The sequence below is a fragment of the Dermacentor silvarum genome, chromosome 1, assembly GCF_013339745.2.
Source record: "Dermacentor silvarum isolate Dsil-2018 chromosome 1, BIME_Dsil_1.4, whole genome shotgun sequence".
NCBI classification, from domain to species: domain Eukaryota; kingdom Metazoa; phylum Arthropoda; class Arachnida; order Ixodida; family Ixodidae; genus Dermacentor; species Dermacentor silvarum.
Window position 1 is genome coordinate 262,153,024 of NC_051154.1, and position 27,251 is coordinate 262,180,274.

Below are 27,251 nucleotides of genomic sequence, written 5' to 3' on the forward strand. Positions count from 1 at the left end.
CTATACGAAAAATTTTTCCAGTCTATATGCGGTAGGTTAAAATCTCCAGTCATTACCAACCTAGTGTTCCCATTTACATGAGAATATAAAAACTTATTCAGGTTTTCGAGAAACTCAGGGGAGCTTGAGGGTGGCCGATATACAACTCCGATAAGAAAAACAGTACTTTCACGAGTTATTTTACACCAGAGAGTTTCTGGTACTTCACAATCAATCAACGAAGCATTCAGAGAACTTTTAACTATTATACACACCCCACCTCCACGTGAGTCTCTGTCTTTTCTAAATATGTTGTAACTGGGAGGAACAATGCAATCATTCGGTACATTTCCATGCAACCATGTTTCGGTTATGGTGGTTATGTGAGGGTCGTGCAAAAGCAATAAATACTCAAGATGCGTAGTCTTGTTTACTATACTGCGCGCATTAAACGAGAGCAATCTTAGCTATTTTTTTGGTGTCTCAAATGAGCTGCATGAGCTATCAGATCCATTTGACTTACTTGATACAACACGCTCACTTCGCTTCATTTGATCAGTATCACGTTTGCCCGAGAGCAAGTAGCGCTTGTTTCTGACGTCATCCCATGCGTATAACTGATCGTTTATCCGAAGTTTATCGTGCACAAGAACTACTTTTGCGCCTGCGTCCCTGTCCAAGGCAGCACTTTCCCATAACTTCTTTCGTATCAGCACAGTTTCCTTCGCATAGTCATTACTTATCCTGATTGAAGTTCCCTTTAGCTTTGCGCAGCTTTTGAGGACGGTATTCTTTTCCTTGTAGTCATAAAATTTCAAGATCACAGGCCTTGGTCTATCAGGATTTACTTTGCCAATCCGGTGAATTCTTTCCACTGTAGTGATTTCTATGCCAAGAACTTTAGAAAAAATGTCATTTACAACGCGTTTATTTAACACTTGTGCAGACTCGTTCGCGCTTTCAGTAAGACCAAACACCACAAGATTATTTCGTCTGCTTCTATTTTCATAATCGATTAACTTTTCAGACTGTTTTCGTACGGTGGTCTCCAATTTATCTATTCTAGTTTTCATTTCGTCGAACATGGCTAGCACACTTTGCATCTTATCAGTTTTAGCATTCACTTCTGCAATTTCTTTCTTGATATCATCTATCTTGCGATCCAATGCATTTTGATTTCCCAGAATTTCCTGCAAGATTTCAGCAGTTTTTGGGCCTGGATTTTCCTCAACATCCCCGGCCATCAGCAGCAACAGCAGTATTGACCAGCAATCCACCAAAATAGCACAACATCTACGAGGGCATGGCAGGACGAACAAGCATCTATTATCACTGCGATACGTAGAGTAGTAACTAACCTGCAACAGCAGTAACGGCGTTTTAGGCATCATGCTTGTCAGCCAAGTGCCATGCCCTCTGAAGCCGATGTTCTCGCGTTGCTCCTTTTGTAGACTGGTCGCTGGTGACGTCACACCCGTGGCAGCGAGTCCGGAAAATGCGCACTCCAAGCTTGCATTTCTGCAAAGTTGCGCATCGACGACGAAAAAGAGGCATCCATTGTCCCTCTCCGACATTCCGACGAGGAACCACGGCAGCATCTGCAACAGCAGTAACGGCGTTTTAGGCATCATGCTTGTCAGCCAAGTGCCATGCCCTCTGAAGCCGATGTTCTCGCGTTGCTCCTTTTGTAGACTGGTCGCTGGTGACGTCACACCCGTGGCAGCGAGTCCGGAAAATGCGCACTCCAAGCTTGCATTTCTGCAAAGTTGCGCATCGACGACGAAAAAGAGGCATCCATTGTCCCTCTCCGACATTCCGACGAGGAACCACGGCAGCATCTGCAACAGCAGTAACGGCGTTTTAGGCATCATGCTTGTCAGCCAAGTGCCATGCCCTCTAATTTGCCTTTTAATTTGCCTTTTAAAATGCCTTTTAATTTTGTTTGCCTGGGATTATTTAACATGCACCAAAACCTGAATACGCGAGCCTTTTTGCATTTTCTGTATTAAAATGCGGCTGCCGTGGTTGGGATCGAACCTGCGTACTCGAGCAACGCCATTGCCCCTAAACTGCTGCGGCGGGTACAGAATTGATTTGATGGGCTACCATTTCTGTAGTATCATCTAGATGCTGCAGAGCTTTAAAGCGTCTAATGCCTGTTTAACAAATTTGCACGGGGTTTATTTTTCGGGGATAGTAGAAATGTATCGTAGCGTACCTTAAATTTAAATTTATCCACTTTGCCCGCAAGTGCTGCAGGGTTTCCTTGCCTTCTTACGTAGCCTTTGCCCTCTCCCATCCTCCCCCATGTATGTGAGCTGCAAGCGAAGCCTGGCAAGGATGTTATTCGCTCGTTTCGTGACTGCATTGGTTCTGCCAATTCTGCCGCCGCTACTACTGCATCTTGGGCCGAGCCGACAGTTGGCAACCCTTGGCGGATGCCTGACCATTGTCCCATCTGTTATGCCTGCTGCACTTCAGGATAACGTTCTTAGACTACTTCTAAGAACGTTGCCTCAGGACAACGTTCTTAGAAGTAGTCTAAGGACGTTGCTTCAGGACACGCTCGCTATTGCCGCCGTCGCCTTCACACTTCACCATCCGATCTTGGTCCCTCACAGCGGTCTGACCTCGCGGAATTGCCGTCGCGCATTTCCCCATTTTCTCATCAAACCCAAATTCAAGAAAAGCTGAGCACACAATTTGAGTCAGTAGTTCGTTAATGGGCAACTCTCAAATTTTTTTTTGACCATGTCAGGGTAATGACATTTTTAGGTTCCACAGTTCCCGTCACGTGTCTGGTAGAATTGTTCCATAAATTCGAAAATAATTTTATATAAGTGAAAAAGCGCAACGAAACCGAAACCTGACTGAGCAGCCATTTTAGGTGTTTTAGGTGTTTTACCCGTTCTCAGGGCAGCGTTTCGGTAGTACCATCTACTCCCTATTAGATGGAGTGGAGTGCGGATTACTGCACTTTTATGTCAACTTGTAGAGCACTGACCGGTGCATTTGTTTACATCGGCATGGTACAGTGCCCGCTTCAAATATAATGCAAGCCGCACATCAATGACATCGAATAATGTCGGAACATAGCAAAACACATGGATTGTGTGCTTGAAAGCACTGTCGCATCAATTTGATTCGTGCTGTTATTAGCGACTGAACACCTATTGAAAACTGCGAGCGGGAGACCGTATAGTATGCGCTCTGCTGCCCACTTATCATTCTTCGTACTCTTTTTCATGCACACAATTAATGTGTTTCATAAAGCAGACCTAAAAAAAAAGACTTTGTGCATATTATCGTTCATTTAGAGAATGCATAGTTTTATAGTGGAGACACTGATGCCAGTACTGATGCCACTGGCAGTCAGCTTGGAAGCTAAATAAGGAGTCCGCATAACAATACATAAAAATACATCCATGAGCCTAGTTGCACTTGATTTGGGGAAGTGCAGGCGAGCGGGGCTGGCAGTCTTCGAGAACAGCAATGTACCAATGTTGATAGTGTGCCATGTCATCGCTTCTTGATTATTGTTTGTGAACTGTACGAAATGGATAGTTAAGTTCAAGTCCGTATGGTCAGTACTGTCCTACAAAAGCAGTTATCTTCATCCTAATGGCTTATTAGCTTCAGGTCTGTCGCTTGGGTCTGCCAGAAGTATAGACACATGAACTCGGCAATTGTGATAGGCCTAACCTTGGCTGAATGTGATCGGCTCTCGTCAGCCGCACACAGTTTGAGCGAATGTCGAAGTTCGTGCAGCCAGCAATGCAACACCACTTGCCACCGATCACTTGCCCATCCACGCCGAACGTAATTTCTCAATTGACAGCAACTTCTCGTGCCAAACACTAGCTCACGATCGCCCACTCCTCCACACTGTTGTCTGCCATTCATTCCCAGCGTGCTCCGTGTATACTGCCTTTTATGTCGTAACACTGTGGCCAGTTGATGGATTACAGTAACTCTCAAACCTGCTTCTTGAGGACATGATGGAAGGGTGCAGAGGAATGTACCCAGCAAATTTCATTGACAACCGTTGACGTAGAGAAATTGCCGGAGTTGGCCTTGTGTGTCCCAGTAAAGCTTAAGCACTCTCTTCTTGTGCTCTTTTTAAATGTCGACTGTGCATGCTGCCCATTGTCACCCAAGTGTTGCTTTGCTTTCTGTGTGCAAATTCACCCATAAGTTATTTTTTTCATTTACATTTTCTACCTGTGTTTCTGCCTCTGTACTGTCAATGCTTCTATGAAGGTATAGTAATCGGCTTTTGACCACTCGCTTTTATGATTTAAGATATGGTCAAACAGGTTCTGGCAAGACCTTCACAATGGAAGGTAAAAGATCTTATGGAAACATGAACTGGACCGACGATCCCTTGGCTGGTATCATCCCACGGACACTCCATCACTTGTTAGACGAGCTTCTCTCAGAGCTTACGTGCACAGTTTCATATGTGGAATTATACCATGAGGAGCTTTGTGACCTCCTCGGCGCCCATGATAACAAAAAGCTGAAAATCTTCGATGACCCTTCAAAGAAGGTGCATGTGGGCTTCTTGATTAGTGTTTCTAATTTTGGCATGTGTTAATATGAATGCTGGCACAAAGTGCACATTGTCCTGAAATGGCTGCATTATTCATTGCCTAGTTCAAGCATTCCTCGAAGCTTGGGCAACTATGGAGGAACATCCACTGCTGTGCCTCAAGGTTCAGGTGTTCTTTCCGTGTGTAAAGTTTCTCCCTATGCTGCTGTATCTTTCTGTGTGTAAATTCACCCATAAGTTATTTTTTTCATTGACATTTTCTACCTGTGTTTTAATTTGAGAGGATGTTCTAGGTTATTTGGTGTATATTCTTGATTATACTCCTAGTCGCACATGCTGTTAAGTTGTTTACAGTTGTTACTTGCAAGTACACTTGAATGGTTTTATATATGCAATTGCAGCTCTAGGCGGTTTGTCATGTTGAGCAATGTTTGACAGATATTTGAGCACTCGGGTACAGTGCAAAAATGATATACTTGGTAAACCCGAGTTTCACAGCCCCAAGCTACAAACTTAAATACTTGATTAGTGCCATGTGTAATAAATAATGGTCTTTTGCATATTTGCCACATGGAGAGGAAGCTCTTCTCGAAGTACACGGCCAGTTGTGGATAATCTTCTGTAACAACTTATTTGCTTTTGTTGCTTGTACTCAATTTTAACTGATCCTGTGTTAGAAAATAGTACTTCTTTTTTATTGTGTAGCTCCATGGAGCTGCAGTCTGTGGCAGCCTACTACTGAACCACTTCCATTATTTAGAAGTTGCCTAGCTTCCCAGCACTGTAGCTAGAATTCTAAGCCTTTGTGTGTAGTCCTTTGAAAAGATGCGAATTAATGCACATATAGCTTTTCTTCACTGTTTCCTTCTTGCTTTTTCTCAAGTGAACATCAGCTTAAAAATGATTTGAAAGGCAACTAACAAGGCACAGAAGCTAGAACAGTATATAGAACTGCCCGTGTACCTTGTGTCCAGTGCCTTCATCTAGGAGAAACTAAACAATAATTAAGTTGTCTCTCTTGCATTTTTATTCCAAGTTATCATTGGCTGAAGCTTAAGCACTTTCGTATTTTATATGCATTGAACAAGTTCCCTTGTTTTCATTGTATGTGCAGCTGATTACCTGCAAACACTGTTATTCACATTTAAATGTTCACTTCCAGCAAGCATGGGGCAGTAAAACACTGATGCGTTAAATTGTACTTGATTTCATGTGCAGGAATATTTTGCCAGATCTCACAGCTCCTCCTGTACATTTTCAGGGTGCCGTCATAATTCAGGGCCTAGAGGAGATCACGGTGCATAACCGTGAAGAAGTGTTCTTCATACTCCAAAGGGGGCTGAAAAATGTCAAACTGCGGCTACACTTCTCAACGCAACATCTTCACGTAGCCATACCGTCTTCTCGATTACAGTTCACATCCGCGAGACGACAGCGGATGGCGAGGAGCTGGTGAAAACCGGCTAGCTCAACCTCGTGAGTAACAGTGTGACCAATTTTAGAGGCATCAAGCGTCATGTGGTTCGCTTGCTTCATTTATGGTTAACAAGGCATTAGCGTCACTAGCAATTTGTACTTGTGCCCCAAAACTGTATTTAATCAGTTTAGTCTACCATGATGAGTTGGTTCATGTCATTGGTGCAGCTGTTGCCTTTTCCGTGTGATCTTAAGTGTCACATAATAGTTACAATGTGCTAAGCATGTGCCAGGTGTTTTGTTTCCATCTCGCTCACCACCTGCTGTTTACTCTTGTGTGTCTGCACACTGCATTAGTAATTTTTTTTGTGATCCTATTCTGCACCAAGGTTGACCTTGAGGGGAGCGAGAACATTGGCCGCTCTGGGGCAATTGACAAGAGAGCACATGAAGCAGGTAAGTTGTTTTGCGAACACCTAGGGAGAGTTTGCTAAGCTCTGGTCATCAGAGCAGCATGATTCAGTATGTGTTCTACTGACATTCAATTTTTGTAAAGTTCATAGAAGAGTAATATTATAATGAAGGCTACAAATAGCATCTTATTTTGATGAGCAATGCTAGCTGGATTATTGTGTGCACTTATAATTATGGTGCCATGACTGTCATCCTATAAAATGAAATTTTATATTGCAACATCTTTTGTTTTTCTGACCAGCTGCTCTTCATTGTGGCAGTTATTTAAGCCTCGACATTTGTGTGCATTGCTACTGGAGAAGCATGTTCATCATTTGGGTTTACAGCTTGTATTATTGCAGTTTGCATTACTTTTGCATGCAACATCAACCAGCCGCTCCTTACGTTGGGTCGTGTTAACTGCCTTGGTGGACAAGGGACCACACGTTGCGTACAGGTATGTCTGGCCACGTTTCTTAACATCGGGTTTTTATCTATACTGGTTGCGCTGGTTCGGTACAGAGGGGATTATTCTCGGGGAATATTATCTGCATGCATCACGTACAAATGTAAGAACGTGCAATGATTGTTTATTCAAACTTCGTCTTTGCCATTGGTGTCCAAAATACAGTAAAACCTCGTTATTTATACCCACTTAATAAGTAATTTTGGTTTAAATATAGTCGCAATGAATTCCCTGCACTGTCACAATCTAATGTACAGTGGAATCTTGATGATACGATCACGGCTAATACGAATTTCCGGATGATTCAAATTTTTCTGTGGTCCCGGTCGAGCCCCATTACTTTGCAACATGCTAGCAAACGGTTGTTACGAAGCAATTTTCGACCCGCGTCAGTTGATACGAATAAACGCCGCGCCACCGACGGCCGCGAAAGAGAACAGCGCGGAGGCCGCGACTGGGCGCGAAGAGTTTGAAGTGGTGGCACTTTTGTTGCTTTTGTGCTTTTCCCCATGGGGAAGCACGGCCACCGCAGCAAGCGAAGGTTCGTGCAGTCTATCGCTTCAACAGAAACTAAGCGGCGTAAGCACAGCGCATACAAAGGTCAGAGCCATGTGGAGATCGTTTTCAAGATACGGTGTGCGCGACAACACCTACAGCCGGCACAGGCGCGAAATACAAGAACGCATTTGTTGGCAGAGTAGAAGCCGCCCCCCCTCCCTCCCTCCTGCACTGCCTTCACGCTTTGCTGCTTTCACGTGGGAGATTGCGTCACCGTTACCCTTGTGCCCAGTTGCAAGATACGCATTTGGTGCCGCAGCACAGTGTCGCCCCCCTCCCTCCCTCCCATACCCCCACGACCTTTCGCGCGACGGAAGACGCGTTTGCTCTCCGCGGTGCGTTCGCTCTCCGTGAAGGTGCGCGGCGACGATTTTATCACCCTTGGACTCGTGCTCCAGATATCATGCTCCTCCTCCGCATCGCCCTCGTTGATCTCCTCTCCCATCGGTGGGCGCACCTCGTTGAGAAGCGTGCTCGCTACCGCCCTTGTTGGCGAGATTTTCCCGAGGAAGCCGCATTATAACCGGCATTTTGTCTCACGCGGCTGCAGTGTAAGCGGTATGCATATACATGGAGCTCTAGGGGAGGGTAAATGGCAGTCAGAAAAGGCCGCGTTGTAGCCAGTTCTCTACTATAAATGGTGACGTTGTAAGTGGTCTATACTGTAAATGCTTTTTACGTGCGTGTGCCTGAGTGAGTTCACCTCTGACTCTTTAATTTAGCTAGCTTTAATTGTGTTCAGATGATACGAATTTCGGCTAATACGAATATTTTTCGTGACCCCGTGAGATTCATATAATCGAGATTCCACTGTATTGGCTGGCTGCTTAAGTCGTAGTCTCTTAACGCATGCCAAATGGTTAGTGTGTAGTATTTACTTAATTTTTGGCGCATAAAAGCAAATGGAATAGACGAAATGTCCTGCACGCTGACCATAGATAGTGAAGTTACGGAGCATGGACATTTTCTGGGCTGCAGTTGCCACCCATAGTGATGTCAAAACTTGGTAGCCATGACGTGTATCCAGCTCCCATAGCTTCTAGTGCTTCCACATCGTCTTGGACGACGACGTGGAAGATTCCCCTTCCGTATTCGACGCAGCCGGTGTGTCGACTGTCATAAAGGGTTTTGCAGAGCAGTTGGGCCTTGCTGAGTTTGAGGATGCTGTCATCACTGCAAGGCCGCCATGGCAGCAAGTGAAAAACAGATTTTTTGCTGCTTTCTCGCAAATAAAACTTGGCTGTGTGTGTGTTTGAGAATTAACATGTTTTTTGGCGGCTATAACAAGTCTACCCTGTCAGAAAAAACAATTGACTCCAATTGGTATCAATTGCATGCATATATAGAACTGCATGCATATATAGCTATACTCATTCCAGTTCCTTTGAATGAGTTCATAAACTGGAAGTATGATTTCCCATTGGTTAAATTGTAGTTTATTCCTATAGGTAGCCCAGTTAGACTCAGTTGGGAATGTGAGGTGGGCCTAGCTCGTTTACTGTCAAGTCCAATGGGACTCAATTGGCTGCATCCCTGACTCAATCGTAACCATTTGGAGGAAATGTTTTCCGAATTGGGTCCAAATAGGCCTTGTTGATTCCAGTTGGCAAGTCCAGTTGACTCGGTTTCACTTTGACTCAGTCATAACCAGTTGGGACTAGGGATTTTCGAATTGGTTCCCATTGGGTCCAGTTCATTCCAAATGGCAACTCCAATTGGTTTTTCCTCTGACCCAATTGTAACCAGTTCGAAGTAAAGATTTTTCAATTGGTTCCTGTTGGTTCCAGTTGATTCCTATTGGAAAAGCCAATTGTAGTCGGTTTCTTTTTGACTGGGGCTACAAAGCTGGTCCACAGAGCAGTGCACGCCCAGGTGAAAATTTCCAACTGGGAATGCAACTGGTTCCAGTTAAACTGGTTTATGGAACAATTCCCAGTTGGTCCCCGTTGCAACTGGTCCCAGTTGGTCCCCATTGCAATTGGTCCCAGTTGGTCCCCATTGCAATTGGTCCCAGTTGGAGCCCATTACAACTGATCCCAGTTGGTCCCCATTGCAACTGGCCCGTGCAGAAGCCTATCAAAAGTGTATTCTGCTGATGGATTTCATACAACTAAGGCAGTTCAGCTATTATTGCTTAAGTCCCTAGCAAAATTTCTAATACAAACCCTAATAGCCTATTCGGTTATCGACACTAATACAGTCTAGTAGGTCTCTTAGTGTATTAGTGTAATAGGTCTATTGGAGTGAAAGAAAATGTTGTAATGTTCCAGATACATAACGAAAAACAGGTAAAATTGCTAAAAGCATTTATTAGCACAGCATGTATTTTTACAGATTCCTCCTTCGAGATCTTCGTCAGGTCAGCAATCTTGATTGAGAGCTTTTCGTTGACTTCGACCAAAGGGCGTCCTTTTGAGGAAGTGGTTAAAAAAACCTGGGCACAAAAATACACACATATAGAAGCAGTTAGAAACAGGGGTGCTAGTTCTACCACTAAACGTTTAAGCTGGCAATATTTGCTTCCACATTAGAGTAATGTGGCTCCGCAATTACCAAACTAATTTTAGGACAGTGTGATATATGCTAGCTCAAAATGTTTATCATAATAAAAAATGACGCCACGTGACACGATAGGACCACTATAAAGAACACAAAATCAACATAAGATGTGTGTTCCATCGAAACAGCAGGCAGATATAAAGAACTCTAGACACAAATCTTGCACAGCGTTGTCGGAAACAGGCATGTCGATCATTGCTGCAACGCACACAGCAATCGGCCCGACGGCACAGTTCAGAAGTACTTAAGTCCACCGCCAGGATAAAAAAAAAAGAAAACACCTCATTCTGTACTACAGAAGCATAAACAAGAAGTATAATTACCTCGAAATGGTAAATCGGCGCCGGGGAGAACACTGCACATCGATGCACGCTGATAGATCCACAAAGCCGCGAAGGACAGGGGTAAAACAGTTGCCTTGGGTTGTTTGGAAGTCACAACAGCAGCCATAGATAAAACTATCCAAATATACTACTCCACGAATGAGACTGCGCAGGCGCTAACACCACGGGTTCCTTAAAAACACATCGTTAATTCACTAACACGCACGCACGCCTCGCGTGACGCCTCGCTACAGTGGCTAGCCTCGCCTTGACATGGCGGCCGCCATTGCACACGTGCTGTGCGCAACTACCGCTGACAAAGGTCGCAGTTTTATATCCTTCCCACCCGCCGCGTTCCCTTCTCTGCGATACTGCTCTTTGATGTCAATAAATATTACGGCCTTTTATATGCGATATCAAGTTAGCAATTTAGATTAAAAGTTTAACATTTACTTTATGCGCACTTCAACAGAAAATACGACACTGACGAAACTTCAGTGCCAAACAAATATGGTTGTTCGTAAGCTGACCGGGCACCGCGATCTGACGGCTGGTTGTTCGCGTTTTTCTTTTTTTTCGCGGGGGAGTATTCGCTGTGCTGTAAACACTAGCTGTTTCCTCGACTCATCGCGACGAGGCTCAGTGAAGCAAAATTGGCAAGACCATGTAGGCGTACGTCGCTGAGAGGTGGTGTGCTGAAACTAATGCAAACGTGCGAACGCAATCTGCTGCACAATTGTACAGCAGAATTTTTAATTATTCAGTGATTAATTAGAAACACCCCTCCATGCAAGCAAGCGGTCCGCTATTCTAATTTTTTGTCAATTAACTTTCACCAGCAAACAAGAGCTGTGGAATCTAGCAGTACATGTTGTATCAGACCAGTAACAATCTGCATAAGGCCATGGCCAATAGGACCTGTTAGTCTAATAGAGAAACTAGTAGACACGCGCGTGTCTACTACACTGCTTGTAAAAGACTAATAAGTCTAATACACACGGCCTCTTGGTCTTATAGGTAAATCAGTACGACTAATAGAAATTTCTATTGGTCTAATACAAAACTTATACAACTAATACAAAACTGACGTATTAGACTAATTATTACAGACTTCTATTAGAATGTTGGCTAGGATTGCTAAAACTGCCAAACTTAATTGCTCAGTATAAGTAGGACTAGCTGCTGCATGTTACTGGATGTTACTTGCTTTCATTTAAACTTCTGGTCACCGTTTCATTTGGATTCAAACTGGAAACAGTTGCTACCAGAACAACTGGCCAATGTTTAAGTTGGTTCCAGTTGCTACTGATACAACTGGTCAAAGTTCCAGTTGGAATCCAACTGGAACCAGTTGATTCCAGTACAAATGGTGAAAGTTCCAGTTGCCTCTCTACTGGAACCAGTTGATTCCAGTACAACTGGTCAAAGTTCCAGTTGGATCCCAACTGGGTCCAGTCACTCCCAGTATAACTGGAAATTGTTCCAGTTGGATCCCAACTGGAACCAGTTGCTACCCAGTTGCTTTCCAACTGGGACCAGTTGGTGTGTAACTGGGACCAGTTGGTGTGTAACTGGGACCAGTTGGTTTCCAGCTGGAACCAGTTCATCCCAGCTGATCCCAGTTGGATCCCAGTTGGAAATTTTCACCTGGGCGTGGTCATCCATTGAAGCTCTTACCTAAATGGTCATGGCAGCAGTGAGTGGTGGCAGTGTCTGAGGAGGTCACTTATGACTGCTTGAGTGGGAGAACTCGGGAGTGTCAGTAATAGCGTGGATAGAGCACCAAACTCGGCCTCAGGGGGGAGGGGGGGGGGCTATGTCACCTCCCCCTCGTCGGTGCACCACTGAGTGATAGTAGAACTGCATTTAATGTAAACAGTTGCATGCATGATAATTCATCCATATTTCGTACTTGTTGGTTCCACGTGTTCTTGCTGTTCAGTTTAATTTACCTTAGGGCATTTCTGTAGTAATGAAGCGGTGCATCACATTCGTGCAAGAAAAGAACGCAGCAGTTCTAATAGCTTCATGTCTGTCGTGCATTTGCTCGTGGAACCAGCAGTGTGACATCTTCTAGTGTATAAATGAGTGCACAAATGCTCTCATTTGTGATCCTAATAATACTTTAGCTGTTGACACACATTGTAGTTAGGCAGCTCACTAATTTTATGGACAGTAGCAATAATATTTTAATTAACATGGTGCTTAAGCACCCTAGAACAAACAGTTCTAGGGTGCTGCAGAATGCGTTCTGCAGCCTAAAACCATTACAATGTATATGTCACACCTTCTTGCATTTCCTATTGCAAAATTGTGCTTTTTCCATTTCTAATGCAGTGAAAATTTCTGTTCCAGAGATGCAGTAAGGAGGATTGGCACCAGTGTAAAGCAACACACTCCACACGCTAAAGACAAGCTACTTCCTGCTACTACAAGGTAAACAACACCAAGTTCAGAAATAAACATGCTTGATATATGCTGTATTGGCTTGCTAGTCTTGAGATACATGTCATTTGTTTGTAGCAGATATTAATGTTTGATCATATTGTCACGAGCGGCGATCCTGTGATCGGTGCTTGGACGATGATGACGACGACGGGTGGTTTTCTGGTGTGCACGCGCTCCCCTGAACGATTGCTGCAGCGTTGTGCGCCTTACCCTGTAAATATATCCATTGTATATATATTCTCCCCGTAACATATTTGGTGGACGTGCGGGGTACGCTCGCTGCAACACCGGGAACTGGATCTTCGCAGCGGACGGCGCGTTGCTGCCACCACAATGACCGACCAAGCGACCCAGTGTGAGCAAGACCCATCACCGGTCATTCTCTTGCACCCTCGTGATCCCGGGACATTCAACGGCACAAGCGGCGTGGACGTCGATGCATGGCTGGCAATGTATGAGCACGTCAGCCGCACTAACAAGTGGGACCCAACCATAATGCTGGCGAATCTCATCTTCTACTTGCGGGGCACTGCGCTACTTTGGTTCGAGACGCATGAGGCAGATCTGACGAGTTGGGACGTCTGTAAGCAGAAATTACGCTATCTATTTGGGAGACCTATCGCACGACAACTAGCGGCCAAGCAGGAGCTCGCAATTCGTGCTCAGACGTCCACGGAGCTGTACATCTCGTATATTCAGGGCGTGTTGTCTCTGCAACAAGGCTGACAAGGACATGCCTGAAGTGGACAAAGTGGGCCACGTACTGAAAGGCATAGCTGATGACGCATTCAATCTGCTACGGTGTAAGAACTGCTCAACGGTGGAGTCGGTCATCGCTGAATGTTGTCGTTTTGAGCTGGCCAAAAGTCAACCGTACTCTCACAGATATGCTTGCTATGTACGTGTCTGAGGACCACCGAGACTGGGACATTAACTTGCCTTTTGTGACCTTCGCCTACAACTCTTCTCGTCACGACACAGCTGGCTATTCACCTTTTTATCTACTGTTTGGCTACGACCCACCATTGCCTATGGACACCATACTTCATGCTCACGCAGACACATCCTCTGCCTATGCTCGTGATGCTCTTGCCTGTGCTGACATCGCCCGTCAGGTTGCCCGCAATCGCTTGTCGGCTTCACAGGTCAATCAAAAATGTCTCTATGACCGCCGACACTGGGAGGTGAACTTCCCTCCAGGATCGCTCGTCTTGCTGTGGTTCCCGTCACGTCACGTTGGCCTATGCGAAAAACTCTTCTCCCGTTATGCTGGCTCTTACCGCGTCGTATGCAAAGTCACTAATGTGACCTATGAAATCGCTCCGCTAAATTCTACGTTGGCCTCTGCAACAATCGCGAATGACATAGTCCATGTCTCACGTCTTAAACCGTACCACTCTCGGCCCGGGCCCTAATTGCACTGGGACGGTGCTTCTGTCGCCGGCGGGTAATGTCACGAGCGGCGATCCTGTGGTCAGTGCTTGGACGATGACGACGACGACGGGTGGTTTTCTGGTGTGCACGCGCTCCCCTGAACGATTGCTGCAGCGTTGTGCGCCTTACCCTGTAAATATATCCATTGTATATATATTCTCCCGTAACAATATTTATGGTTCAGCATAATTGGTTCAAACATAAAAGAAAACACTACATGAGTTTGGCTAATCTGTGCTTGCACCGTGAACTTTTGCACCGTGTGCTATGTAGCATTTGACTTTTCTTGATGTTTTGGCCTTCAGTGCTTGCAGAGCAGAGTGGCTTCTTTCTTGAATGCAAGCTTTCTCATTGCCATTAGGGGTGTAAGAATACCGAATAGTAAGTCTTGAATCGAATACCGAATCAAATCAAGAAAAAAAGCCGAATATCATATCGAATAACAAAATTAAGAGAAGCTCAAATATTTACAAATTCTCATGCAAAAAAAGCAGCTGTTGCACACGATCTGGGGTCAACCCCCTCCGGGCCATAACAATGTTGCCAGCCGTCAAAAACAACTTTTCACTTGTTGCTGGAATGCCCATGTACTTTATGGCCATCTTGCATAGTCCTGGGAAGTGTTGCTTGCCTGTTTCTCTCAGAATGCTAGAGGGTCTTGGTCCTTACTGCAAGTGGGCTCTCAAAGGTACCGCTGAAACTCCTTCATGTTGGCTGTTTTAGAAGTGTCGTCTTTCTGATGACGCTGCCAGCTTCTCAATGCTGTCCCAGATACGGCTGACGCGCTCCTTGTGAGCTGTAGATGTTGACGCTTCAGTACAGTCACTTGATGCTTCTCCTGGAGAGCTCTACAACTCTGTTCTTGCAAGCTCCAAGAGTTCTTTTTTTTCCTGGAACGTTTGAGCACAAAAAAGGTTCGTAAACCTTGGGTCACAGGCGGTTGCCTTTTGTGCCTCCTGCCCTGGAAACGTCCTCATGCTTCTCAGCAAGTTTCTTGCATACTCTGAGGTGTCGTCATCAGCTGCAATGCAGACTTTCAGAACCATTTGTGTTTTATAGAGAAATGGTACTACCGACTAAGTTGCATATTTCTGGCTACTAATATCTTAGGAAGCCGATGCGATTGGTTCAAGAGCTTTGACGAGCCAAACCACTGCTTTCCATTCCTGTGGTGTCAGGTTGGGCACAGTTGTCTCATAGGTGACAAGCTCTAACAGACTGCTTCTTTCAGCTGCACAAGACTCGACAGCATGTCATTCTCACTGTTCCACCTGTTTCCACGCCTTGAATAAGTTCCAAAACTGAGAGCTCCATCCGTCGCTGACAATCCTGCAGTCTTGCCACAGCTTGGGCCCTGTGTTTGTAAGGACCAACAATTGCGCAACACTTCTTGAGAATGGCAGGAACTCCTGCTGTTTCTTCCTTGGCATCTTCTATAGCTAGTTTCAGTGTATGGCCCATACACTGCATTGGGACGCAAGGAATGCCCCTAAGGGCCGCACGGAAGTTTCGCGCATTGTCCGTCACCACATAGACTGGGACTTTCTGTAGTGGCAGCTCCCAGTTATCCATCATTGCTCGCAGGTGCTTCAGGATGTTGCAAGCAGTGTGGCTCTCGGTCACACTCCAGTTGTCTAATGCAAAGCTTCTCATCTCGAAGTTGGAGGTTAAGTAGTGGCAGGTGAGGCTGATGTAACTTTGGTTAGACGTCGACGTCCACATGTCACTTGTAAAAGAGATTGACTCTATGCCTTCCTGGAAGTCTGCATGCTTTCTTTCCTTGACAGCCATGACTGTGTCTCTGTACAACTCCGGGATGATTGTCCTCGAAAACCTTGTGAGGCTGGATATCTTGTACAATGGCCTTATGTGGTTCATCAGTTCTTTGAAGCCTCAATTTTTGACAGATGTAAGGCTGAAGGTCGAGCGCCAGCATTCGGGCAATTCTGGTGATTATCACCATTCTCTCGTCCCAGCAGCGTACCCACGATCCTCTGCCAGGGGGACGGAGGGTTGAATTTTTGTGGTGGTGGGGGGGGGGGGAGAATCAAGCAGTTTGCATAATATGCAATTTCCTTGGTTTAGCCAGAGGAATCCAACGGCAAATAACATGCCTAATTATAATATAATGACACCAAGGATGATGACGATGTTTACATCTTCAGCGTTTTACTAAGAGTGAATGAATAGATACAAGACAGTGATATGTTCTTGTTAAGCAGGAAAATTCGACCTCAAGCCACCTCCTGAATTGTAAAGACAATGTGAACAGAGCACTGAAGGTATACGTTGGACTGGTGGGGCTGGATGCGTGGAGGGGGGAGGGTTACCTAGGCCTCAGGGTGGGGGGATTACAACACCCGAAATCCCCCTCCCCCGTCGGTGCACCCACTGTCTCGTGCTGCGATAGGTCCTTGCCCAATTTCAGCGCACTTTTGATGAGCGGCTGTGCACCGTCTGGTCTTCCTTGCTTCCCGCTGTCTCTCAAAAACACCCCGTGCAAAAAAAAAGTGAGTTTCGCTCTAAGGGCAAAGCAATGAATGCGATAGCAATACAGCAATGTCATACGAAGTAAGGTGAGCGGCTTTGGTAGCAATATGAATTGTAGTAAACATAAGCTTATTAAGTAAGCAGGTGTGCTGCGGCGTAAGTAGACCGACATGAAGAGAGACTCGATGACCACGACAAGGCATGTGTGAAACGGTGGCGTTGATGAGAAGCGCTTCCCGTGGGCACCGCGTGCGAAGGGACACACCTGTAGTGCTGCACTGCCGATCCGGGCAGCAATACATGTGTAGCATGCGTTGGAAAATGTGGCCCGACTATTACTACCTGAATTAACAAGCGTGGTGTCAGCGCGCACAAGCAAACATGAGTAGATCACACTGAATGACTGCAGATGACTTTCAAAATGCTGGCAGCAAGCGCATCCACCGCAGCGGTCTATCGCTTCAACGGAAACTGAGCGGCGAATGCACAGCACATAGAAAGGTCAGAGCCGTGTGGAGACGGTGCGGCCGAGTGACACAGCTGGGCAAAGTGCGAACGCGGTTGTTGGCAAGAGCTGCGCCCCCCCCGCTCCCTCCCGCGCTGCCTTCCCGCTTTGTGTTCACGTGGGAGATTGAGTGGCAAGTTTCCCTTGCGCCCGGTCGCAAGATAGGCCTTTGGTGCCGGAGCGCAGCGTCGCCCCGCCTCCCTCCCTCCCTCCCATACCCCAACGGCCTTTCGCGCGACGGTCGCGTTTGCTTTCCGCCATGTGTTCGCTCTCCGTGATAGCGCGCGTCCCCCGCACGCTTCCGCTCGGGCATACGGCGCGTGGCGACGATTTTATCTATACGGAACCTCACGGCGACGCCGACGGCAGAAATCCAGTTGAAGTGTCCATATAATTGCTATCGCAATAAAAATGCTTGTTCTTGAGATTCGCAAGTGGCATCGTTGTGCTTGATGGTGTTCGAAGTTTCATTTCACAGCTTTTGCACGTTGCTTCTTGGGCCGAGTTCTTTACGAAATGTTTCCAAATGGCACTTTTTGTTCGTTCAATCTTGTCGCCCCTGACTGAGAGCAGGATCGTCGGACTACGTTTTCAGACACATAACGCAGATGAAATTCGGGAGCAGAAGATGTCGGCTTAGTGAGGGACTTGGTAGGGACTTGGTAGAAACTGGCACTACCTCTATCTGGCTTGCAAACGTAACAGAGACATTTGTTGGCTCTGCGGCCAAGAGGTGGTACGAGTGCCGGCCACGCAGCATGCCGTGGCAGCTGTGGTGCGCTTTTGCGGCTTGCAATGGCACGCTTTCGTTTTGTGCTCGCGAATTGCAGTCTCAGATTCCTCTGAAGTGTATGTACAACTTTTGCTTGTGAAGTAAATGAGACATGGTGCAGCCTGTGCGAGTGGCGCAAACAAAAGGCTGTTTTTGTTGAGTTTCACGATTCGTCTGTGTCACGACCACAATTCTGTGTGCTATCAGGTTCGTGGCATACGAACTTTGTGTAGAGTCTGTGCGGTAGACCATGATGGAACGGTAGAACTGAAATGTGTTGTGTATATTGCCCGCTAACCAGGCTCACCAAATATATGGAATATTTGAGTAACCGAATACTTCAGATTTGAACTATTTGAGAAGTTACAATTTGATTCGTATATTCGAGTATTCGCACACTCCTAATTGACATATTTAATGTCTACTCTCATTCAGCATTGCTTGTCTAGCCTTGCCTTGCTCGATAGATAGCCTTCAGTGTAGCACAAGCTACACTGAAGTGATTGATTGCAGAGTCTGGTTTCGCTGCTGTCCGACTTGGTCGTGGTCGCCGTGTTACATTTCTTGGATGTGGGGGCCTGGTAAGTTGCATTGGGAAGCAGTCTGTCGAGGTAAGCACCTGCTCCTGCAGTACACACAGCAACATAGACTTCCAATTTACCGTGATTGGTACTCCCCGTTCCGTCCTTTCCTGCTGCAGCCATGTGCAAATTTTGCTTGTGGCCTTCCGTCAGCCGCGATTTGGCATGAACTTGGACCAGCATGCGTGCTTGCATGGTCCGACGTGCATGAAGTTGATAGCCACCCGAGTGGAATGGCCCGCAAAGTGGCTGCCGAAGGTGATGCCCACGAAACCGACTTGTCCATATTGAGACAGAGTGGGGCACTAAGTGTGAGCCACACATTAGCGGCCCCTGAAAGAAAAGAAACGTGTAGGCTGGAAAGGAGTTACAGTTAAACCTGCTTATAATGAACCTCCATATAACGAATTCCTGGATTTAAAGAAGTTTTTCTATTCCCTGTCATTACTTCATAGAAGCACATGTATTTGAGACCTCTACGTAACGAAGTGGCAGCGGGAGACCCCCTCGATATAACGAATTTCCCCCTCCGACAACCTAGAGATTTCGCCCCAAATTTTGTCATTTTTGCGCGAGCAGCAACCGGAAGCACCTTCTCTGCCGTGACGGAATGCGAAGGGAGCGCACGTGTGTGTGCGTGTGTGTGCGAGGCGGGTCTTCATCCCTCAACCCGTCGATCTTGCCGCCGTGGGCGTGACCTTTCCCCCTCCCTTCATTCAAACCTGATCCTGCCGCTTGCTGCAGCTGACCTAGCCTGCCAAGCCGGCACTCTCTCCTTTTCCAGTTGGTGTTGCCGACGCGCTGGTACACGCTGTGACACATCACACTTGATGAGCGCGGACACGCGCTGTCAAACGCTGGCGGCGGGTGGAAGCGCCGCGGGAGAAGCGAGCGAAGTGACCTTCGTGCTGTTGTCTATCGCTTCATCGCAAACTGAGCGCCGAGAACACACAGCACGCACAAAGCTACGAGACTCTGCCCCAACGCAGATTGCTTTCAAGATACGGCCCGCGCGACCACGCGCTGCCGCGCAGTTGATGCCAGAGTACAGTACAACGCCGCCCCGCTATCCCTCCCCCTCGCACGTTTTCACTCGCACATACAGCATACGGCGCGCGGCGACTGCGTTATCCCCCTTGGACGTTATACGAGATATCTATGAGCCAAAACCAATTTTAGTGCCACAATGCGTCATAGACACCATCTTTGTATAGCAAATACGGATCTCAAGGGCCATACTTTTGCTAGCGGAAACCGAAAATATGTCATAGTTGTTGCCCCCGGCACTTTGGGCGGCCAATGCCATCGTCAAGGCACCAAGCCAAGCGACATGAAAAGTCAAAATGGCCGCTCGGGCCGGCGTGGGGTGGCAGTTTGCAACGTATGATGCGGGAACGGTCCCACAGTTGCGAAGCAACAGCGGGGCTATCACTGCATTGTGCCGGGACCGGCCGAAAACGAACAGCCGGGAAAACGCAGCCCCCGGGAACGTAACAGCGTGGTTCTACTGTAACACTACAACGCTACGACGCCATCGTGACGCTCGCTCTTCGTTTCCGATGCCTCGCGCTTGCTCGAAACGACACGCGTCCACGCATCTGGTACCTGGTGTGCCATTCCAAGGATGAGTGCTTCGATGAAAACGGAAAACAGGTGTGCGTTACAATTGAGGGCGCATTAGAATCGAGTTTATACGGTAAGCGTTTCTTTTTCGAATTTTCGTGTCGAACCTGCATATAACGAAATCCTCTTTATAACGAGGTTTTTCGGGAATTTGTCAATTTCATTATATCCAGGTTTAACTGTAATGCTAAAATGCTGGGTAGTCCATGTCTCTGTATGGCTGCGGCAGCAGATGCCTGCATCACCCGATTGCTTCTCAATGCAAGTTGTTCATTTTCAATGGCGACTGTCGGTGCACACAGGTGGGACACTGTCCAATTTGCTTGCACTGCTGGTTGTCGCTTGTTACCAGACCACTATGTGCGACGACGAAGGTGAGCCGTTTATGAGCTCGTGTTAATAATTCTAGTGTATCGACATGCAAATTTAATTTCTGCTCTTGTATGAGAAGGTGCACTGCTTCTCTTCTGCCATTAAAGTCGCACATTCCGTTCACTTGCTTGTGGCCTGTTTTATGGGCGTCAGTAGAGGCTCTTTGGTCTCCTGGCACCCCGCAGGGGCGTCTGCGTCAGCAGGTGTTTGGTGTGTTGCGACACCACGGACCCGAGCATATGAGGGTTGGCCCCTCCCGCGTGTCGCCGTGCGCGGCTTAGCCGTGTCCGGGGAAAAGGGGATCCTGGGAGTTGAGCCGAAGCCGGGTGTTTGGACCTTTATGGCCCCTCGGCAGAGGCAACACATTCCTTTGGCCTCTGCTTCACGTTGACGGCACCCCCGGGCTGACCCACCCGGGGTAAATCGGCAGTCGCCTTTTCCTGTTCTTCTCTTCAATCTTCGTCTTTCTCCCTAACTTTTAATCTTTCCTGTCTCCTTTTCTCTTCCATTTACTTCCAACATTCCTGGTGGCGAGGGTTAACCTTGTGTGGGTAGCCAACCTTGGATATTCCATATCTGGTTATAGTGGCGGCGTACAGCTGGCGTTTGCAGGACCTATGTTTTCCAGGCTCTGCAGTGTCCCCTCGTTGGGCTCCATGGTGGGTGGCTGGCGCCGCTGCCGAAACATTCACCTATACTTATGGAAAGTTCATTCCCCCCACCCCCTGATCGCCGTCTGAAACGAGGGCGCACCGAAGAAGTTTTCAAGTTTTTTGGCCGAAATACTGAGAATTTTTCTCGATTTCATGTAATCCATTCTGAGAAAAAAGAAGACAGCGAAAATGATCTCACCTTTTCTGGTTGCCAAAACACTGACTGAAGCTTTTGGTCCAGGTTATAAAGTTTCCAGGCTGGCAAGTGGTGATCTCCTTCTGGAACTCCGCGAAATAAAACAACACGAAAAACTGTCAAATCTAGTGTCATTCGGGGATCTCCCAGTGACAGTCACACCGCACCGCACTATGAACACAACTCGTGGAGTCGTTTCTGATGCTGATCTTATGGAACTTTCGGAAGCTGAACTACTAGAGGGCTGGAGTGATCAAAATGTGATCAATGTCAAGAGAGTTAAGATGAGGTGCGATGGAAAAGAGATCGAAACAAAGCACCTAATTTTAGCTTTCGGAACAAGTACGCTGCCCGAGACCATTGAGACTGGGTACCTAAAGATCCGGGTCAGACCGTACATCCCCAATCCTCTCCGATGCTTTAATTGCCAAAGATTTGGCCACACTTCACAGAACTGCCGAGGCCACAAGACTTGCGCTAAATGTAGTTTCCAAGAACACCCATCTGAAAATTGTGAGAATACTCCACACTGCGTGAACTGTGATGGGGAGCACCCCGCATACTCGCGATCATGCCCATCCTGGAGAAAAGAAAAAGAAATCGTGACAAACAAAGTAAAGGAAAACATCGTTCAAAGAGGCACGCAGGCGGGTAGTGTACCTGCCAAAGAACACCTTTGCCGACGTGGCGCGTCAGGGGGCAAGCGCCACAACGGCCTCCGGCGACTGTTTGGCCCACACAACGTAAGCCGGCGGTGACGCCATCCGCCCCCTTGGCGGCTGCAGCTAGCGCTGCTCCGCCATCTCAGAACAAGGGGCCATTGACCTCCGGGCTGGTGGCCTCCAGGGCCTCGTCCCTTGAGACGAGGCTTTCACGTCAAATCAACCGCTCGCAAGAGCGCGTGTCCAGCGCCTCGCAAGAGGACATGGATACAACACCAAGCGTGAGGGCGCAGCCAGCGCCTAAGGAGCGGCGCGATTACATCGACCGCTCCAAAAAAGAAAAATCTCGTGTCATGGCGCCTGGAAAGGGCCCGCGAGCTAACTTTATATTCTTGAACGCACAGGCCAAAAACACATTCAAAATGGACACACAAATATTACAGTGGAATGTCCGAGGACTCCTCACAACCTCGATGACATCAAAGAACTCCTAATAAATATAATCCAAAGGTGCTGTGTGTTCAAGAAACACACCTGAAACACAAGCAAACAAACTTCCTCCGAAAATATGCTATTTATCGTAAAGACCGCGATGACACGGCCGTGTCATCCGGTGGTGTGGATATCCTAGTGGACAGAGTTGTTGCCTGCCAAGAACTAAAACTCCGTACATCCTTAGAGGTAGTTGCTGTTCGCGCGGTGTTGTTCAATAAACTAATTACTTTTAGCTGTATATACATCCCTCCGAATTATCAACTTCAGAAAACAGAATTTCAAAACTGCATTGATGAACTTCCGGAGCCATACATAGTTGTCGGGGATTTAAACGCGCATAACACTTTGTGGGGAGACAGCCGTTGTGACGGAAGAGGGCGTTTAATAAAAAATTTTCTTTTTTCCTCGGATGCATGTCTACTCAATAAGAAGGAGCCGACGTACTATAGCGTTGCGCACAAAACCTACTCAATAGACTTGAGCATAATATCCAGTACACTAATACCTTACCTTGATTGGAACATTATATTATAACCCCTACGGAAGTGACCACTTCCCAATCGTCATAAATGTAACAAAACAGGCTGAATGCTCTCCACATGTTCCCAGATGGAAAGTTGAATCGGCAAACTGGGTCCTCTTCAGAGAAATAACATATTTAGCTCAGGATGACATTGCTGGCTTTAACATACACAATGCTGTGGCCTACTTTACAGGTTTCATAATAGAGGCTGCCACAAAATCAATCCAACAAACGGGCTAGCCAAAAAGCGTCGCATCCCATGGTGGAACGACGATTGTAGAAAGGCGCGAAAACAACAAAACAAGGCTTGGGGATTGCTTCGCGGCTCTCCAACTGCCGAAAACCTCATAAATTTCAAACAGGCAAAATCCCAAGGCAGAAGAACACGTTGACGTGCTAAGAGAGATAGTTGAGAACAGTATCTTTGCAGTATAAATTCCTATACAGACGAGAGAAAAGTGTGGAACAGAGTAAACACATTAAAAGGACGTCACACAAAATCACTCCCCTTGGTAAACACAGGTGATAGCCTGGAAGAGCAGGCTGACTTCCTGGGTGAACATTTTGAACACATCTCCAGTGCATCACACTACACAAAACACTTCTTGAAGTTCAAAGAACGCGCAGAACGACAGCCCCTCGAACCTAAATGTGCGCCAAATGATACATACAATCGACCGTTTTCTCTCGCTGAACTTAAGGCATCTCTAAACTGTTACAATAACTCTGCACCAGGTGGCAATCGCATCCTGTACGAAATGATTAAGCACATGCACCCTGAAACCCTAAAAACACTATTAAGTCTTTTCAATGCCATGTACGCAGCTCGTTACATTCCATCTTCGTGGAAGGAAAGTGTGATCATCCCTATACATAAACAAGGCAAGGACCCATCCTTACCCAGTAGTTATAGACCAATAGCATTGACAAGCTGTATTTGCAAGTTATTTGAAAAAATGATAAACCGGCGCTTGATCTCTGCTTGAAAGTGGCAAAATCCTAGATCCCTTCCAATGTGGTTTCAGGGAAGGTATGTCCACAACAGACCACCTTGTTCATATTGAGTCTTATATTAGAGATGCCTTTATACATGGGCAGTTTTGTCTCTCAGTATTCCTGGACTTAGAAAAGGCTTACGATACGACATGGCGCTACGGAATCCTCCGAGATCTTTCGGCGATGGGTGTCCGTGGCAGCATGTTAAACACTATCGAAAGTTATCTCTCTAATCGTACATTCCGTGTAAGAGTGGGTAACGCTCTGTCTAGGGCCTTCACCCAAGAGACCGGTGTACCGCAAGTGGGCCTGCTTAGTTGCATACTATTTATTCTAAAAATGAACTGCCTGCATACAGTCATTCCACGAACAATGTTTTATTCCGTTTATGTCGACGATGTGCAAATAGCCATCAAGTCATGCAATATTGCCATCTGCGAACGACAAGTGCAGCTTGTAATAAACAAATTGTCCAAATGGGCAGATGAAAATGGTTTTAAGGTAAATGCCCAAAAGAGCACTTGCGTACTCTTTACTAACAAGAGAGGTGTAATGCCAGTCCCGAGTATTGCAATCAATGGAAATGCGCTCTCTGTGAGCAGCGAGCACAAGTTTTTAGGATTGATTTTAGATTTTAAACTTACATTTATTCCTCACCTTAAGTATCTGAGGGCAAAATGCCTGAAGACAATGAACCTTTTAAAGCTTCTGTCGCGTACGACTTGGGGCAGTGATCGAAAGTGGTTGCTTAACTTGTATAAAAGTCTTATCCTCTCACGCCTTAATTACGGATCTATAATTCACAATTCAGCAACGCCCAGTGCATTAAAAATCCTAGACCCCGTCCACCACCTGGGTATCCGTCTCGCGACCGGTGCTTTCAGGACAAGTCCAATCCAGAGCCTGTACGTAGAGTCGAATCAGTGGTCGCTTCATCTCCAGCAGTCATACAACAGTTTCACGTATTTTCTGAAAGTACAAGCAAACATTAAACATCCTTCTTACTCAACTATGAATGACATGACTGCTGCCACACTCTTCCATAATAGACCTGCAGCGAGAAAGCTGTTCTCTTTGCGTGTGAGGAATCTTAGTGAGGAAATGGGTGTTCCGCTGCTTGAACAATGTCCTATGGCTCCAGCGAAACTGTTGCCGCCGTGGCACTGGCAACTCATAGAGTGTGACACATTGTTCGTAGAGGTCACTAAACACGCGCCAGAGGCACACATTAAAATGCATTTCTTAGAACTCCAATCTAAATACTCGTGTGCACAGTTTTACACAGATGCTTCCAAGTCACATGCCGGGGTATCTTATGCAGCCGTCGGCCCATCCTTTTCGGAATCCGGTGTACTCCACCCGGAAATGAGTATCTTTACGGCTGAGGCCTATGCACTATTGTCGGCTGTGAATCATATAAGGGCATCACAACTTCAAAAAGCAATTATATTTAGAGACTCCCTAAGCGTGGTGAAAGCTCTGATGTCACTCTGCAAAAACAAAAATCCTGTACTTACTGAGCTCTATTCCATTTTATGCAGAGCGTATATATCTAACCAGCATGTGACTATGCTAGGTGCCTGGCCATAGAGGCATTGAGGGTAATGTGCTTGCAGACCAGTTGGCCACATCAACTACATCGCAAGCTATTAATCCTGCGGCTACTATTCCTCCCGCAGATCTGAAGCCTTTTCTGCGAAGAAAACTGTGAGACCACTGGCAGCACACTTGTGGGACGCTGAAACAAATAATAAGCTTCACTTAATTAAGCCACAGTTAGGTTTCTGGTCCCCCGCAACGAAAACACGACGAACTGATGTCCTGTTCTGTCGTCTAAGAATAGGACACACATATGGTACTCACAATTTTCTGTTGAATGGAAATGATCCTCCAACCTGTGGTAGATGTAGTGAGAGGCTGACTGTCCTCCATGTCCTCGTGGAGTGCCGGGAAGCTGAAACTGAAAGAAAGAAATATTTTCCACAAGCGTACCGATATCATGTCCCGCTTCACCCCATTATGTTTCTTGGCGAAGAACCAATTTTTAATGTCAAAGCAGTCGTCAATTTTTTGAACGATGTGGTCCTGCATGTTATTAGCCCAACTAGTTCGTAGCGCCTCTCTCCAGAGGATGCCGCTGTGATAGTTTTTTTATAGCACATGCCTCCGGGCCCTTGTGGTTCAAGGGCTCTGTTTAGGCAGTAGTGCTTCTTGCCAATTACTGCATCTTAAATATTTTAAATATCGTGTCATTCTTTCTCAATGCATTCTTCAGTGCATAGTACACCTCAATAATTATTGCCATGATTTTAGTACATGTATATCTTACGCACTTTACAGCGAATATTTTTAGGCCCCTTTACAGCCACGCCTCATCTACATCTCAGAATTCATCGCTCCACTGCATACTCACAAACATTGGCATGGCGCTCTTTGGCCATAACTTGGCCCTTGCGCCATAAAACACCACACATCATCATCATTGGTCTCCTGGCAGTTAGAACACAGAAATTACGCGGCAGCCGGGCAAGCGCGGTGTGTACCAGCGTACGCTAGCAGTGAAAAGTGGCCTTATTGAATTTCGCTCTAAAAAATATAAACTTCATTTCCACTTCCTGTTTGAGCAGTGCCATGTGTCTTATGCCTACATATGTTCCATGCGCTGCCACTTCTTATTTTTGTACCACTGTGGAAGGTACAGTTTCCCTTCTCTGAAGTTGGTTCTTTATTCTGTGGTGCTCAGGGGTTGCGGAATCGAGCGTCATTTCCTTTTTGCTCAGTCTTTCACTCTTGCAGGTTTACATGGATGCTGCTGAACGATCTTGGGGTGGACGGCGTCAGTGTGTACGTGGGTTTCGTAGAAGACTGGTTGCAGGGTGGTATCAACGGGGAACCGGCGACGGCGAAGCAATAAACGTGTACAAAGAGGCACTGGCAGTACTTGACAGATGCTTTTCGCCTGAAGACAAAGTTTGCAGTCGTCTACAATTTAAAAGAATACAGTATCCGGACGAATCCACCGTGAACTTTCTTTGAGAAATACAAAGGTTGCTAATTTACTACACTTGTAACAAAATGAAACCTGTAGTGTTGGGCACGAGACTGCAATCCATAATTGGCCTCCGTTAATTCGTAAATGCTTTTAGAATGTGGCCGAAACTTTCTACATGCATGCATGGAAATCGTACTCACTCG

General features: G+C 46.5%; 1 protein-coding gene, 2 long non-coding RNA genes and 1 pseudogene across 3 annotated transcripts; 2 read left to right on the forward strand and 2 right to left on the reverse strand.

Moving 5' to 3' along the window:
* Positions 1 to 446: 446 nt before the first annotated feature.
* LOC125942146 (uncharacterized) lies at positions 447 to 1,850 on the reverse strand. The gene has a single exon (XM_049660292.1). It carries the CDS (start codon positions 1,848 to 1,850, stop codon positions 447 to 449), a length of 1,404 nt encoding a protein of 467 aa, XP_049516249.1.
* An 880-nt stretch (positions 1,851 to 2,730) lies between these two features.
* LOC119439973 (kinesin-like protein KIF11) lies at positions 2,731 to 6,387 on the forward strand (annotated as a pseudogene).
* A 9-nt stretch (positions 6,388 to 6,396) lies between these two features.
* LOC125942148 (uncharacterized) lies at positions 6,397 to 27,031 on the forward strand. The gene is made up of 3 exons (XR_007464851.1): positions 6,397 to 6,857; positions 12,662 to 12,742; positions 26,853 to 27,031. It is a non-coding gene; the product is annotated as an uncharacterized LOC125942148 (long non-coding RNA).
* LOC125942147 (uncharacterized) lies at positions 9,714 to 10,587 on the reverse strand. Its single transcript, XR_007464850.1, has 2 exons — positions 10,307 to 10,587; positions 9,714 to 9,858 (listed from the first exon to the last, which is right to left on the reverse strand). It is a non-coding gene; the product is annotated as an uncharacterized LOC125942147 (long non-coding RNA).
* Positions 27,032 to 27,251: the final 220 nt, after the last annotated feature.

Coding starts and splice junctions, on each gene's coding strand:
- LOC125942146 (XM_049660292.1), bottom strand. CDS start 1,850: ATGATGCCTAAAACGCCGTTACTGCTGTTGCAGATGCTGCCGTGGTTC.